The sequence below is a fragment of the Lutra lutra genome, chromosome 2, assembly GCF_902655055.1.
Source record: "Lutra lutra chromosome 2, mLutLut1.2, whole genome shotgun sequence".
In the NCBI taxonomy this organism is placed as follows: Eukaryota; Metazoa; Chordata; class Mammalia; order Carnivora; family Mustelidae; genus Lutra; species Lutra lutra.
In genome coordinates, this window is record NC_062279.1 from 200,628,669 (window position 1) to 200,643,837 (window position 15,169).

A 15,169-nucleotide genomic window follows, 5' to 3' on the forward strand; every position below is an offset into this window, starting at 1 on the left:
TTCTATGAGTGAAAAATGTTATGATACACCTTGGTGTGAGGCTAGGAGACACTGTCACTTTATTTGAGCCTCTTCAGAGAAAGTCCAAGGAGCCAGTGAATTTGACACTATTTGAACTTGGTAGGAGGAAAGAAAAGTTTCCATTACTCAGTAATGAACCTAATGATAGAATCTAGATAGAGCCAGGTCTATATTTTGTTAACATTTTATTGCTACGTGCTCCCAATACAACAAACAGCATCAGTAGTGTACACTCGGATAAAAAGGGAGTTTTTAGCTTCGCAGAAAAGGAAGCTCGAAGATGAGAAGTAGAAGAAATATGTACATCTTCATGGGAGGTGTATGTGTGCGACCGTCTTTCTCTGCATTCTCCTGTGGACCAGATGCGTACATATGCAAGCAAACTAGAGAGAATTTCATTCTGGGAAAGCTTTCAGGGGAAAAAAAAAAATGACTTCTACTTGAGGATCAGAGGTTGTTTTTCTGTCTGTAATTCAGCTTATTCCTTTAAACTTTAAAAGCCTTGCCCGAAGTAGCAGATTCTTTAGTGGTAGAGAGTCAGTAGGTGAAGCTGAGTTTACTGTGGCTAAAAGGCAAACGTCCTTGCACAGACTGTGCTCGGAGAGGCTGACATCGCTCGAGTTCGTTTGCATAATACAGTTCAGGAACTGACCTCAAGAACATTGCGTTCATGACACTTTTTTTTTTCTTTTAAGTATTTACCTCTTTCATATACTTAAAAAAAAATGTTTCTAATTCCCTTTTTCATTAAACAGCTATCTGGATCTATATTATTTAAGGTTCCATCCAAAGGGAAGAAGTCATTAACTTTGTATCAGCTACTTTAAAAATGCAAAAAGTTTGCATGATGTCAAATTTTGTTTAATATTAGCTCTTTGATTTGGTTGCCGTTGTTTGCTTAAATTTCTCCTCCAGGCACAAAATGTGCATCTCTAATTATGTCTCTCTAGTTTACCAAAATATGTCATTGATATTAGTGTAAATATTTAGTACATAAAAATACTATCAAGAAAAAAAATCGACTTTTAATAAATATCTTCAGTTCTGAATTCTATATACAAGTACTTTACATCTACTCCCTGGAGAGAGCATTTCTGGCTTCACTGTGAGCAAGGTGACCACTGACATAAATTACTAGCACATGATTGCAGTCAGATGCACTGTGGTTGTGAACATTTGAATAGGGACCATGCAGAAAATAAATATTGCGACCACGGACAAATACTTTCTTGAATCTTCCTCCAAAGCCCCAAAGCCCTATTACACTCAGGTGTCAATTCTAGTTCGATGATGCTTTTCTCAGCTACCAACACACAAGCAAATTATCTTGAAACATTCTTCTTTTGCTACTATTACAGTACATCGAGTATAACTGTTTACCTATGTCAACAAAGGGAAAAGAAAAATCAGCCCAAGAACACAGGACACTTCAGTGGTGTCTACTGAGATCCTGATAAGAGGGTTTTAATTTTGGCTTGCTCAGGCTGACTCACTAGTCTCTGGCCCTGTGACTACTAGTAGCCTAACAGATCTTTCCTCATCTTTGTTATTTAAAAAGTGGGAGGTAAGAGGGAAGCTGGGATCTGTATATCCACAGCATTATATGATTTTTCTTTTTCTGTTACTCAGGTATCACACTGTTGATTGGACAAAACCACACAACAAAAACCCTTTGTACTGTCAGTAGCTACAATTCTAACTTCTTGTTCATAATATTCGGCTTCGAAAATCCACCCATAGCACGTCAAATAAGGCAATACTCAACAACAGGCACCCAGAACATCCAGAAATGTAATGTAGTAAACAATCATTTGAGAACACATCTCTTAAAATAATACTGATTTCTGCAATATACAATATTTACACAACAGCTGCAAATTCGCTCATACAATACTTCTAATATAGATAAATAGGAATACAAGTCTAAGAATGTTTTGCTCCATTTCCAAAATATTTCGTTAAAGTGTAAACTGTTGGCTCCTCTTTATTTTTAGTGTAACTTCTTAAAAATTAAAAAAAAAAAAAAATCCACCGATATACATAATTGGTTCCAGGCCCTCTGCTGCCTTAGAGAGGGACCGACACCCTTAGCAACTTACTTTCCTTCTATTAATAATCTTTGGTGCTTTCTTCCGATGACTTCTGGCAAATGAGTCAATGCAGAACAAGAGGTGGATGAAAGCAACTAGAAAGTGAACCAGCACTTTTCGCTCTTCGCTCAGGGACAAGACGAGCTGACAGTTACGGAGATTTACTTTCAACACGGGGACTGGACTCGAAACCAGCCGTTCGCACCGCAGGGAGAGGGAGCCTGTCCGGGTTCTCCTCTGCTTTCTGGCCTTCGAGGTTCGCTTTCTCATCTTTCCAAAGCGGCCGATCTGACCGGACGTGTCTTGTCAAGGATTTTGTCATCTTTCCTTGAGGTTTTGGCCTGAGAAGCAGCACCCAGGGACTCGCTGACCGCGGGGAGGCGGGCCGCGGCCGCTTCTGCGGGGGAGCTGAGCGGGCCGCTCCTGGTGGCCGGGGACACCAGTCTCAGAGTCTTACCCCCCGCTAGCGGAGCTCTCCTCTGGGGCAAGTTAGCACCATCGGGTTTACTGTGTGGCCTGGGACTCCCCGCCGCAGGCAGCCTGCCTAGAGATCGCTTCCTCTCGGCAGGGGGCTCCGAACGGTGAGGAACCGAGGACGTAGGCATCAGCAGAGATCCAGGGAGGTCGCTAGGGTTAAAGACAGCATCGCCGTGAGTTTCAGCAGCTTCTGGAAGGTACGGTGGTGGCAGGGTGCTGCCGCGCTTGCTACACGACTCACAACACAGCTTGTTATAACCCGGTATGGAGCAGTATCGCGCCAGCACCTCCATCTGACAGAAGATGGACTTGTCTCCCAAACACGGCTCATCTGCAGAGGATAAAAGAAGACAGGATGAAACATACATCTAAGCAGAACAAAAGGGACAAACGGAAATTGTTTCGGAATATAAAAAATTTTAAGTAGAATCCGACATGAATTGGAGTTGTCCAAATGAGACTTTGCATTAAAAATGTGAATGTCAGGGGCACCTGGGTGGCTCAGTGGGTTAAAGCCACTACCTTGGCTCAGGTCATGATCCCAGGGTCCTGGGATCGAGTCCTCCATCGGGTTCTCTGCACACCAGAGAGCCTGCTTCCTCCTTTCTCTCTCTGCCTACTTGTGATCTCTGTCTGTCAAATAAGTAAATAAAAATCTTTAAAAAAAAATGTGAATGTCAGTGGTGAGAGTGGGAACTGGCACAGCCACTGTGGACAACAGCACGGATACTCCTACAAAAATTAAAAATATAAGCACCATATGATCTGGTAAGTCCCAAAAGCAGGTATCGGAAGAAAATGAAAACACTCTTTCGGAAAGATACACACACCCTCATGTTGACCGCAGCCTCATTTGTAATAGCCAAGATATGGAAAAAACTGTTCGCCAACGGATGGATGAATGGATAAAGAAACTGTGGTATATGTATATAACGGAATATTATTCAGATATAAAAAAGAATGAAATCTTGCCATGTACAACATGGATGGACCTTGACCATTTTACGTTAAATGAAGTAAGTCAGACCGAGATGGACAAAGCACACGGTCTCCCTTGAATGTGGAATCTAGGGACAAAAGCTCCTTGATACAGCAAACAGATTGGTGGTTGCCAGTGGCAGGGGTTAGGGAGGGGGTGAAATGGGTGAAGGGGGTCAAAAGGCAGAAATTTCCAGTTATAAGTGTCATGGGCATGTAATGTACACGTGGTGACTACAGTTTATCAGTTTATAATGCTGAATTGCATATTTAAACACTGCTAAGAGAATAGATCTTAAGCATTCTGATGGCAAGAAAAAGTAATTTTATAATTATACACAGTGATAGACATTAACTAGACTTAAGGTTGTGATCATTTTACAACATGTAAAAATATCAAATCATTATATGGTACACCTGAAACTAATATGTTGTATGTCAACTATATCTCAATAAACAAATATGAACATTTAGATAAATTCACTAAAATATGCAGTCTTTTTCTCTGCAAAGCACTTGAATTGAACACCATTTTAATATCTCCATCAAGTCTGCACACTGAAGGTACTTTTCTCTTCCTAGTAGGAACCTACATATGATTTTAGAAGGAGAATATAGGATTCATTTTGCCACAAATATTTTTTAGGATATAAAGGGACATCTCTCTCTCTCTCTCTCTTTTTTTTTAACTTTATAGTATTTCCGGCTTTCTAATAGATTAGTGTCTACATTAAGTTAAAATCAAAATAAATCCTGGGGCACCTGGGTGGCTCAGTTGGTTAAGCGTCTGACTCTTGATTTCGGCTCAGGTCATGATCTCAGGATGTTGAGATCAAGCCCAGCATCAGGCTCCACGCTCAGCAGGAGGTCTGCTTGAGATTCTCTCTCTCTCCCTCTGTCCCTCTCCCTTGCTCTCTCTCTCTCCAAAATAAATATATAAATCATTAAAATAATAATAATAAATAAATAAATAAAAAGCAAAATAAATTCTAAGGACCTGTTGGAACAAATTAAATCTTAAAAACGTATTACCGAAAGAAAAACCAAGGTAACATCCACAGTCAAGGCAACGGTTTCATTTTTACTACAGAATATTCTCAGACTATTTATTATTTGAAAGCATAAATTTGGGTAAAGTCTGCCAACTTTCTTTTGAATCATTCATAGTTTTTAAATTCAATTTGACTGACTTGATAACACTTTAAAAAGTACTCAAGTGACACTCATAAAACAGCTGATACACATGTGAGCACACTCTTTTTATCATCTTTAAATTTTTTAAAGTACAGGTTATAAGAATTAGATTTCAAAAACTCCAAATGTTGAGCTCATGGACACATGAATTTATATTTGTTTTCAGCCATTTTAGGGCACATCCCATGCAGAGTCCACGACCACGGTGCCACAAAGAGATACTAATCCTATGCCAGATCCGTAAACACAAAGAACTGGAAACTGTGGCACTTACGTACTAGAATCATTTAAAATTACAAAGTATTATTGGGTCAGGTTTCACTGCTAGGTAAGGAACCTGTATATACATTGCCAAGGAAATTAAAGAATCTTTCTTTCTAAAGTTTGAAAAAAAATGTCAGTTGGCAAGACCAAGAGAGAGCTAAAATTACCACCTGTATCTGTTACCGATTACCAATTCTAAAATTAATGATAAAACTATCCATTAGAGTAATAGCATGTCCCCTTCCCAAATTTTGAAATGACCTGTGTTTGTCTGGCATTTACAGATCTACTAGATAGAATGACACATCTGAATGTTGCATATTAGCTAAGGTAATCATCTAATTATGTTGTGAATGTCTGCATGTCACATTAATGGGTTTCTCCTCAAATACCCTTATTATTTCTGAATTACTTTTTCTATGCCTGTATCTTAAAATAAGGATATTAATTTCTTCTTCCTGTATGTTTAAGGCTCTAGGCCCTGTGATGAGAGGACTTTATTTGACCCTGTACTCTCTTTTCCGTCTGACCCCTAACCCCCTTTCTGTGGCCCAGCTCAAAGCATGACCTCATCTCTCTGTGTTAGAGAAGGAGCTCCTGCATGAGTCCCCCCTCTGTGTGAGCACCTCGGCACTGCAAGAACTAGTTCACAACATGGGTCTAGGTAGGGCCGGACAGAATATGCCTCTGTATAGAGGAGGAAAAGGATGAGATATTCCGAGAAAAAAAAAAAAAAACAAAACAAAAAAAAACAAAAAAAACAGATAAGACCATAGGGATACATTCACTTTATGGCAATTTGTCTCAGGATAGATGGGAAGAGCTTAACAGCAACAAGGAAATAGTACAATCAAAATGGGGCTTAGGGAAAGGATTCACATGACAAAATCAATCACTAAAATTAAGGAAGCTTTTGGGCCTTCTTGTTCTATGCCCACATCATTATAAGAGGTTCAGGAAAAGGGTATTACATATGGTCTCAAAAAGTCGTTTGATTTTAATTGCAGTTTGAGACCAATGGGAATTATTACTAATTGAAATGTGTGATAGAAACCTATGGCCTTTTAAAAGACCTCACAGAATTGGCTGTCGGGCCTGGATTTCAGAGCAACACAGTAGCTAAAAGATGGTGGAATCCCTAACGTAATTATGCCATCTCATCTGTACCTCTGTTTTACAATTAAAAAGAATTTCTTTTAGCTAAAGGAAGAGAACCAAGCAATTCTTGCTGACAGTCGGGCATATCTGCAGAAGCACATGCTTTACCAACTATTAAGAACAGTCAAGTCTACTCACAAAATTTTTAGCCTCTTGACAGTAGTACAAATGAGTAAAATGTTATCGCCACAGGAAACTTAACAGCTTCTCACTGCGGAAAGTTTGTTCCGTTGGCTTTGTCTTGTGTTTTAAACTTTCAAATGTATTTTCCAGAGAAAAATGATTAAATATCTAAGTCCTTTGTCTCCCTCTCATGGCCATACTTGATCTTGCTACACACATTTCAAATGAAAATTTGTAATGAAATGGTTTATAAGGTTTAAGACTTGACTTGAAATTTAATTAAAAAAGAAAAAAGACATTTTTGAGTGGCAGGGCAGGGGGTTGTGGAGGGTAGGGAAGGAAAAAATGAGACAAGATGGGATCAGGAGGGAGACAAACCATAAGAGACCCTTAATCTCACAAAACAAACTGAGGGTTGCTGGGGGGTGAGAGGGTAGGGAGACGGTGCTTGGGTTATGGACACTGGGGAGGGTATGTGCTATGGTGAGTGCTGTGAAGTGTGTAAACCTGGCGATTCACAGACCTGTACCCCTGGGGCTAATAATACATTATATGTTAATAAAAATTTTTTTATAAAAATATAAGACATTTGATAAAACAGCACCTCAGGCCAATGAAAAGTCAACTTCATAAGTTCCAAGTCTCACTACTGTGACAGCAGCATCCAGCTGTCATTAGGTACAGACTCAGGAAAATGGCATTTAAGAGGAAGTCTGTGATGGCAGAAGTAGGGTGTGTAAGGAAACACCAGAAGAGGAAGGTGCTGTGAGGTGGGGAAGAGAGAGAGACAGAGGAAGGGTAGAGAGAGGGAGAGAACAGACAGCAGCTGGTGCAATGGCAGGGGACAAGAAGAAAGAGAGCCAGACACAGGCAGAGAGCACAGACATGGGCGTTGAGAGAAATAAAGAAGGTGAGGAAGACAAGGGACCAAGAGGAGAGAGACAGGAGTGAGGCCGATGAAAGGAGAGATACAGACTCAGAGTGGGAGAGAAAGGCAGAGGGACAAGGACAGGGAGAAAGGGCAGGAGGACCCTGAGAAGGAAAAAGGCGGGGGTAAAGGAGAGACACAGACGGACACAGGAGGTAGAAAGAGGCTGGGGAGGTCAGATGTCAGGGAAAGAAAGAGGGAAATCAGGAAAAAGGAGAAAGGAAGAGATAAGGAGAGAGAGAAGAAGAGAAGAAAAGAGGGCAGAAAAAAAGAAAGAGACGGGGATGAGGATAGGGGAATAGGGAGAGAGGGAGAGTGTGGGGGAGAGAGAGAGAGAGGGAAGGAGGTAGAACCGCACGTGAGATAGACGCAGAGAAAGCGAGCACGGGGCAGACTGCGGACGACAGCACGTCCGAGCCAGGAAGCCAGGCTGCACCAGCACAGGGGACGGGAGACAGAGCACAGTAAGTGCAAATACAGAATGAGGCGGACGACAGAGATGGATGGAGACAGGGAGAGCACGGAAAGGAAGGAAGAGAGACAGTGACAGGGAGGGCCGCCATCCCGGACCTATTCCATGCTCCGACAGCAAACGGATACATGGTCTCAGATACGCCCCGCGCCTGCGCTGCGGCAAGGGGGGAGGCGAGGCGAGCGTGCACGCGTGCAAGGCGTCTGTTCTGGAATCCCCCTGCCGAAGGGCTCCTAGAGGGATGGAGAGAGAACGGAAATGGCTCCGCGCGTGGCACTGATCCCCCACGTGTGAACTGGATAATTACAGCAAAATATTTCAAAACCTTCTGCGATATTATGCCTTTTACAGTGATGTGAAGTTATAAAGTCACAGACAGAACCTAAGTAGCTTCTGACAGAACAAATCGACAGCAGCTTCGCATGCACGACGCGCCCTCAGCCCTGCATCAGCGCCCGACAGGACCCAGGGAGGCCCCGGGGGTTCGGAGGCCTCGCCCGCGTGGGGCACAGCCTCGAACGCGGATCTGGGAGAAGACGATTAGGCGCGTGTCTCAGGGGTGTGCTCCTCAGGTTGTTTTCGGAGAAGCAAACACTTTCCAGAGCTGGTCCTGAAATGCTGCCTTTTGAGGTGTGAAAACCATGGCCAGAGCAGTGAGACCGATGGGGGTCATACGTACCGTTACAGGGAGGCAGCTGACAGGCCCTGACCGCCTCGGGCTTCTCCCCTGCGCAGTGGTCTCCCGCCCTGCACAGGACCTGCCTCACCTCCGTCCCTTCCCCACAGGTCACGGAGCACTAGGGAAACCAAGGCTACGATTAGAGAGGTTCGTTGCACCAACACCACCTTCCTCCCTGTGGACACACACACGCACACACACACACACACACACACACACGCCTGCACAGCTCTGGAGTTCCTTCTCTATTTTGTTTTGGAGACAAATAATCACAGGTTCATAGCCTGACGGCATGACGGACCCGCCTGGGCATAGGTCTGCTTCTCCGAGAGCTGGGCTGGTAGCACTTGCCTCAGGGCTGTTGTCAGGACTAAACAAAAGCAAAGGAGACAATGTCCGTAGAGCAGCCGTGCAGGGCAGGCAGGGAACACGTGACAGGAAAGAAGCCATTACTGTCATGTTAACACCTGCAAAGTCCCTCAGAAGGGTGGTGGTGTCTCTTTCCAGGGAGAGATCCTGTTACTGGCTTTCCCATTCCTTCACCTTCCTTACCGACGGTAGAACTTACTGGCAGGCTAGCTTGGTTCAGTCAACCTCTTTGGAGCTACTGTGATTTTATTCTCATGAACTAAGTCCGTTAATGAAGGGGTTAACCACTTTCAGATTAAGTCCAGGATCATCTAAGCTATTGGTCGAGGCAGGAGGAAGAGAGGGGGGACCTGCATTCCAGGACTCTGAGGAGAAGGAGACGTGAGTTAGCTTTGGGGCCCGTGCAGGTGACCCTCGCTCTCCTGTTCCTTCCTTCCAGGCCTGCTTTCCACTTCCGCCTTCATTCTCTGTCTGCTTGCTGAGGCCCTTTCCTCCTCTAAGCTTTTCTCCCATGATCTCATGATCCCTTCTTTTGAATCTTCAGGAATACCAAAGTGTGGGATTAGTTCAGGCCACAGGACACTGAGTCAGCAGACAAACAAGGACTGGACAGGTCCTGGCTGTGTGGTGCAGAAGCAGCGCAGAGTCTTCGAGAAGCGTGTGGGCCAGTGGCCGGCACGGTCTCCAAGACAAGAGTTACAGTGTCCATCGTGAGTGGCCTGCTGGCTGTGGGTCACTCTGGAAGGTCGGGGGAGGACTGGGGGCAAGGCAGCCCCGGAAGGTGGTATTTGGGACACTGGACAGGAGCCCTAGCGGCTGCGGAGGTGGTGAGTCAGGAGGCAGAGGAAGGGCCTTCAGCTGAAAGGTTGGAGACTCCCGTGAGCTCGGTCTTTCTGGAACAGCAGGAGTTTCTCAAACTGGGACAGAGTTGGAACACAGAGCAACGGAGTGAGAAGAGATCGTGGGGGCTTAATGTGGTGAGTATTTGCAATATAGACAAATATTGAATCATTTTGTGGGACACGTGAAACTGATATAACTTTATGTCAATTATACTGGGAGAAATAAGAGGAGGAGGAGAGGGAGAAGAAGTGTCACCCATGCGCCAAACGGGGCAGGGCCCCGAAGTCAGGTGTTTGGAATTCATCCCGCAGGAATGGTGTGACGTCAACCAAGATACGATATAGAAAACCAGTCCCCTTTAGATGTCACAAAACACCCACACGTGGTGGCCCCTACCGAGTCATCCTAAATGCGAGCCCTGTTTTAAAATCCTGTTTCCTGGCACCTCCAGGAGCTCAGGGATCACAAAGTCTGTGGTCGCGTCTGTGCAGTTGCGTCTTGACTCACACAACGCCTCCCGGACACATGTGCCCAACTCGAATATGCAGTGCACGCCTCCGCACACGCACACACATGCTCGCACGCGGGAGTCGCACGCCCACCTCGTTCCAGGGCCCTGTTTTCCAGTGGGAGGGGCAGGGCACGCGGTTACAGGGCCGCCGGTTGTCGGGCCGCTCGGCGGGGCAGTACTTGCTGTGCACCGAGCGGTTGGTGCCGTCGTGGAGCGGCTGCAGGCAGCGCACGGTGCGGAGCTGGTAGCCGGAGCTCCCGCAGGTCTTGGTGCAGTGCTCCCACTCCTCCGCCACCCAGCTGCAGGGGAGAGGGGGACACGGTTAGACGCTGCCGCTGCCACTGCTAGCACCCTCCGGCTCTGCACCCCAGGCCTTCCCTGCTCCCTGAGTGAAGGGCAGCAGTGGGGGGTACGGGGGGGGGCTGGGGAGGGTGCAGGGAAGGAGGGTGGGGGTGCGGGGGAGGAGGAACAGACTCCACTCAGGAAGCAGTTTCAGAAAGAGGGATGTATCCACTACGTCCAAAGTCTGAGCATTTTCTAATAGCAACAAGCCCGACACTTCTATGTTTAACGCGTGGGTATTTTTCTGCCCCCCCCCCCAACCTGGAAACTTCTTTATCGAAAGGATGATCCACTGACAGAGGGTTCCTGAAACTCATCTTAAGTTTGCCAGGTTAGGTTCGGGCAGGATGGCCATTTTCAGAAATACACCATCTCGCCCTCAGCCACCCTGCCTCATGGTGTTAAACACGTGAAAGGAAACTAAGAAAGGCCATGCATCACGTACTTGTGACACAAACTGCTTTGGGTGCTGCTGCCTTTCCATGAAATCCCGAGTTTCTTCAGGTTTTAAGATTCTAACTGAGATGACCGTTCCATTTCTACAATTGGCCCCTGAAAAGGCTGCCTGAGTTATCTGTCCTACCTGGAAAATTCAGTTCTTCATATTGGCCATTATGAGGCCCAACAAAAATGTAAAAGGTAGTGTGCACCCGGGGCTTGAATGCACCGGACAGATTTCTAAAAAAATATTTTAAAAAGATTTCCCATGGACCATTCCCCAATTCTGTGTTGATGTCAATGGCCCCAGCACTTTCCACGTCAGCTGTGGCTGTGTTATTAGGGAGAGGTCTCCGTGACATGTGGTCCCAAAAGGCTGTCCCGGGTGATTCTGTCTGGTTCCACAATCTGTCAGAATGTAATTGAGGCATACTCTTTATCCTTTCTAGAGTTACTTTCCCTCTGCATTTTTTTTTTTTCTTTTCATATATATGGGGCACTGAGACCTAACAATGCTAAAACCTTGGTAGTCTTTGGTATCTCCAGTTTAGGTTGGCTTTCGCTCGTCAGACCGGCAGTAGAAGGTATTGTGGCAACTAAGCAATGGTAAAGCCCTCAATAGTAACTCTCATTTGAAGACAGATATTAAATGAGAAGTATACATTTCATAGTCACAGATACTCCTGGTTAACTTTATTCCCTCCTAAAATTCCTAGAATGACAACAAAGGGGAATAAATGGCATAAATCCACAAAGGTTAAAAAAAAATTGGATAGAATGCCCCCAAAGATAATTCTGGAACCTAGAAAGCAGTGGGACATGTGGCTACCAGCTCAGCAGACCTAAGAGGGATGAATTTTAAATCAGCTATAGAAGTTGGTAAGCAGACTAACTTGGCAGCAGAGCTCCAGGAATGTGCTGGATTGGGGTCACAGGTAAAAGTGTGCACTGGGAAACTGGGTGAAGGTAGGGCTGAAAAGAGGGGACTGAGGAAAAGTCTGTGTGGAAATAGTTCCACCTCCTGCTCCTTACCTCCGCTGGCTGATTGCCCCTCCTCTAATGGAACAGAGGGTCTAACATTTATCCTCTGTAGAAGATGAACCAGAGTTTTCGCTTGTGGACAACAGACATAGTCAAGAGACAACAGAGAAGGAGACCAGAGTGAAAACAGGGGGTTAGGTAAGATTCCACGTACGGAATGGTGAAGATGAGTCTTGGTCATACACACATATATGCAACTTCCAGAACAGCTGTTAAATAGGCTAATGCTCTCTAGGCAGGTGATTGATTCTACTCTTTGAAATCAGATCATTTCATTAAAAAAGACCTAAATATACATTGAGGGTCTTCCAACGAAATAGCCCAGCCAGCTTGTCCAACAGTGAAGCCACCAGCAAGCAAGTCTTGACTATAAGGCAAGCTTTCAAGCTTCCAAGAAGCCTTTTAACACTGTATTCGTCAGTGGAGACAGAAAAGCCTCTAACACAAATCATGGAGGGGGGGGGAAAGAAACAGAGGAAAAGAATTCAAAAGCAATAATGCATGAAAAAGAAAATAGTCTTTAATATAAAAGAGAAAAAAGAATATATTAACACCAGTGAAATGAGCCTCAAAATGCCTTAACAAGGAACATGTGAGGAACAAAACAGAGTGCTTGGATATTAAAGTGCTCTTGGATACTAACACAGTAGTAAAAAAGAAAAATTTAGGAAATAGAGCAATAAACAATAGATGAGAAAAGAAAAGAAAATTAGATATCCTTAAGAATCCTAGCTACAAATATCTTAGAAAAAAATACTGAAAAAATAGGGGAAATATTTCAAAGAAAAAAACACAGGAAAATGTCCCAGAGATGAAAGATACTGGTTTGTGTTTTAAAAAGTCTTTGAGTACAGAGCATGATGGATGAGAAAAGCAGAGCATCAAGACAGTGCCATTGCAGTGACATTTCAGGACATTGGGAACAAAAAGAAGATCCTACAAACTTTGAATGACAAAAACAGAAAGCATTGAGAAACAACGTCAGATGACTTTTCAACAGCAACATGCGAATCTAAAAAACAGTGGAACAATGGTTTCAAATCCTGAAGGAAAACACATTATGGTTTGGAATTTTATGGGTGTCCCAATCATGAAGAGTGAGAGAAGAAAGACGTCCTATATACCCTTACACTTTAACCTCTAAGCTACATTTCTTAGGTGTACGAGAATTTTTTAGCCACAAATTTTCACTTTCTGTATACGTTTTTCATGAAGCTACTGGAAGACATGATCTACCAGAACAAATGAATACATGAAAAGAAAAGAAGACAAAAAATGCAGGAAACAGGAGAACCGATGCAAAAGAGAGGCCATAGGAATATCTTGGAAAAGGTAAAAAGACATTCCAGGACGAACAGAAGTCCGGGACAGAGCTGGAACACACAGAACTGTCTGAGAGATATCTCTCAGAAGTTGCAAGTGACAGGATATTTGAGTGTTTAGTATTTACAGGAGACTGATACTCACAGAAGACAGTATGGGCATGAATTAGTGAAAAGTAGGAGAAAACAAAGCATAAAAATCAAAACCTTAATTAATTCTAGAAGAAAAAAAGTTTCACAAGGAAAGACCAGCTAAGTGAGTCACCTATTAAGACAGATGGAAGTTGTTAAGATAATATAAACTCTGAAGATTAATATCAGTAAAATTAGGTCATAACAATACTGGAAATACTGGGGATGAGAGAAGTCTGGGCTGTGTGTATCTGGGGAAGGATTATAAAAAAATGCTAAACCGTTCACTTTCCACCTTGGAAAATCCATATACATAATATCCAAACCCCCTCACCCCCCAAAATCAAGGAGATGCAAACACATTTTACATAGAGAATTGGAAACAAGGAGTTCCTAGATATCCAAAGCAGCCTTATAGCTGGAACATGGCTGTACTTGAGGAGCAGGAATACGGTAAAGGGCAGGGGAACTGCAGCTTCAAATAATTCCTGTGAAGTGCCTTGGACTATTTAAACCGGATATGCTTATTAGCTTTGACTAAAAATGAAATTAAAACTGAAAAGAACTAAAGACGTTTAAATCCCTGTCACGTTGTGCTCAGGAGAGGAGAGTTAAAATGGCCGCTTACAGGGGACGCGTACACTCCTGAATATTGCACATTCTTCTAATAGGTTTTGGCTTCCTGTTGACCTCGCAGAAGCTGCGGTGAACCATCTTATTATCACTTTTCCTACGGCATCCGTATTTAGTGTACTGGAAACCTAGGAAAGGAAACACATTTCTTTGGATTTACTCACTTATTCATTCTGTCATATACTTGGTCGTTCAGTCATTCATTCAACAAACATTGCCTGAGGACATAGAGGAGGCGAGGCACTGCCGGGGCCACTGAAGGTCCAGAAGTCAATTAAATAAACAAAATCCTGAACTTTTCAGGACCTACATGTAATAAAGAGTATAAATGATTAAATAGCAGTCGTGCATGTGCCAATGAGCTAGACCCCCAAACACACACAGTCTAATGTGAGGGACAGATTGGACAACCACCGGGACAATACCCAGTGACACGGGCTTTTAGAGAGTTGGGCACATCGTTTCCTGTCGAGGGCGCCAAAGGAACACAGAGGGGAGGGTCTCAGCCGGCAGAGGGGCAGGGCTGCTTACAAGACCTGCGCTGCTTGACCGGAATCTTGAAGTTCAAACAGTGCCGGGTAAAGGGAACGGAGCAGAGAAGACTCCAGGCGAAGGAAATGACATGTTAAAAACAGAAGGTCTGTTGGAACGGCTGAGGTTTCCTCTGTGAGAGGGGTAGGGGATAGGAAAGTATCTAATCCTAAAAGCCTTGCGTGCCAGACTAGTGTTTGGACTTATCTTGGCGGTCACAGGGAGTTTTTGACCGTCTCCCCACTCACCAACCCTGACATCTGTAAATAATTAATTAATTAAAAAATTTTTTAAAATGTTTTAAACCTACAAAAATGTTGTAAGGAAAGCACAATGCACATTTGTCATACTTGCATCTAGATTAACCTTGTGTTACGTGTCACCATATTTGAGGGCATACGTATAATTTTACATATGTAATAACTTAATTATCATATGCAATATACGTAATATACATAATATTTTGCCAAACCCTTTGAGACTAAGTTGCTGGCATCCTGATCCTTCCCTGGCAAATACTTCAGCATCCTGCCCATCACAAGCACATTTCTCACATAGTTCTTACAACCAGAATATTTAATGCAGATATAGTACTATTATCTAATATACAGACCAAATTCAAA

General features: G+C 43.8%; 1 protein-coding gene across 2 annotated transcripts in view; it reads right to left on the bottom strand.

The window, feature by feature from the left end:
• Positions 1 to 148: 148 nt before the first annotated feature.
• The window catches only part of ADAMTS3 (ADAM metallopeptidase with thrombospondin type 1 motif 3), a 255,085-nt gene continuing 240,064 nt past the window's right edge, over positions 149 to 15,169 (bottom strand). Inside the window, exons 19-22 of one of the 2 annotated variants that reach the window (XM_047719492.1) lie at positions 14,011 to 14,143; positions 10,199 to 10,406; positions 8,385 to 8,502; positions 149 to 2,919 (exon numbers count right to left, since the gene is read on the bottom strand). In XM_047719492.1, coding sequence (XP_047575448.1) covers positions 2,378 to 2,919; positions 8,385 to 8,502; positions 10,199 to 10,406; positions 14,011 to 14,143 — 1,001 coding nt within the window. In that variant the 3' untranslated portion in view covers positions 149 to 2,377. The remainder of the gene's footprint in view (positions 2,920 to 8,384; positions 8,503 to 10,198; positions 10,407 to 14,010; positions 14,144 to 15,169) is intronic. The other variant, XM_047719491.1, reaches the window with a different exon arrangement.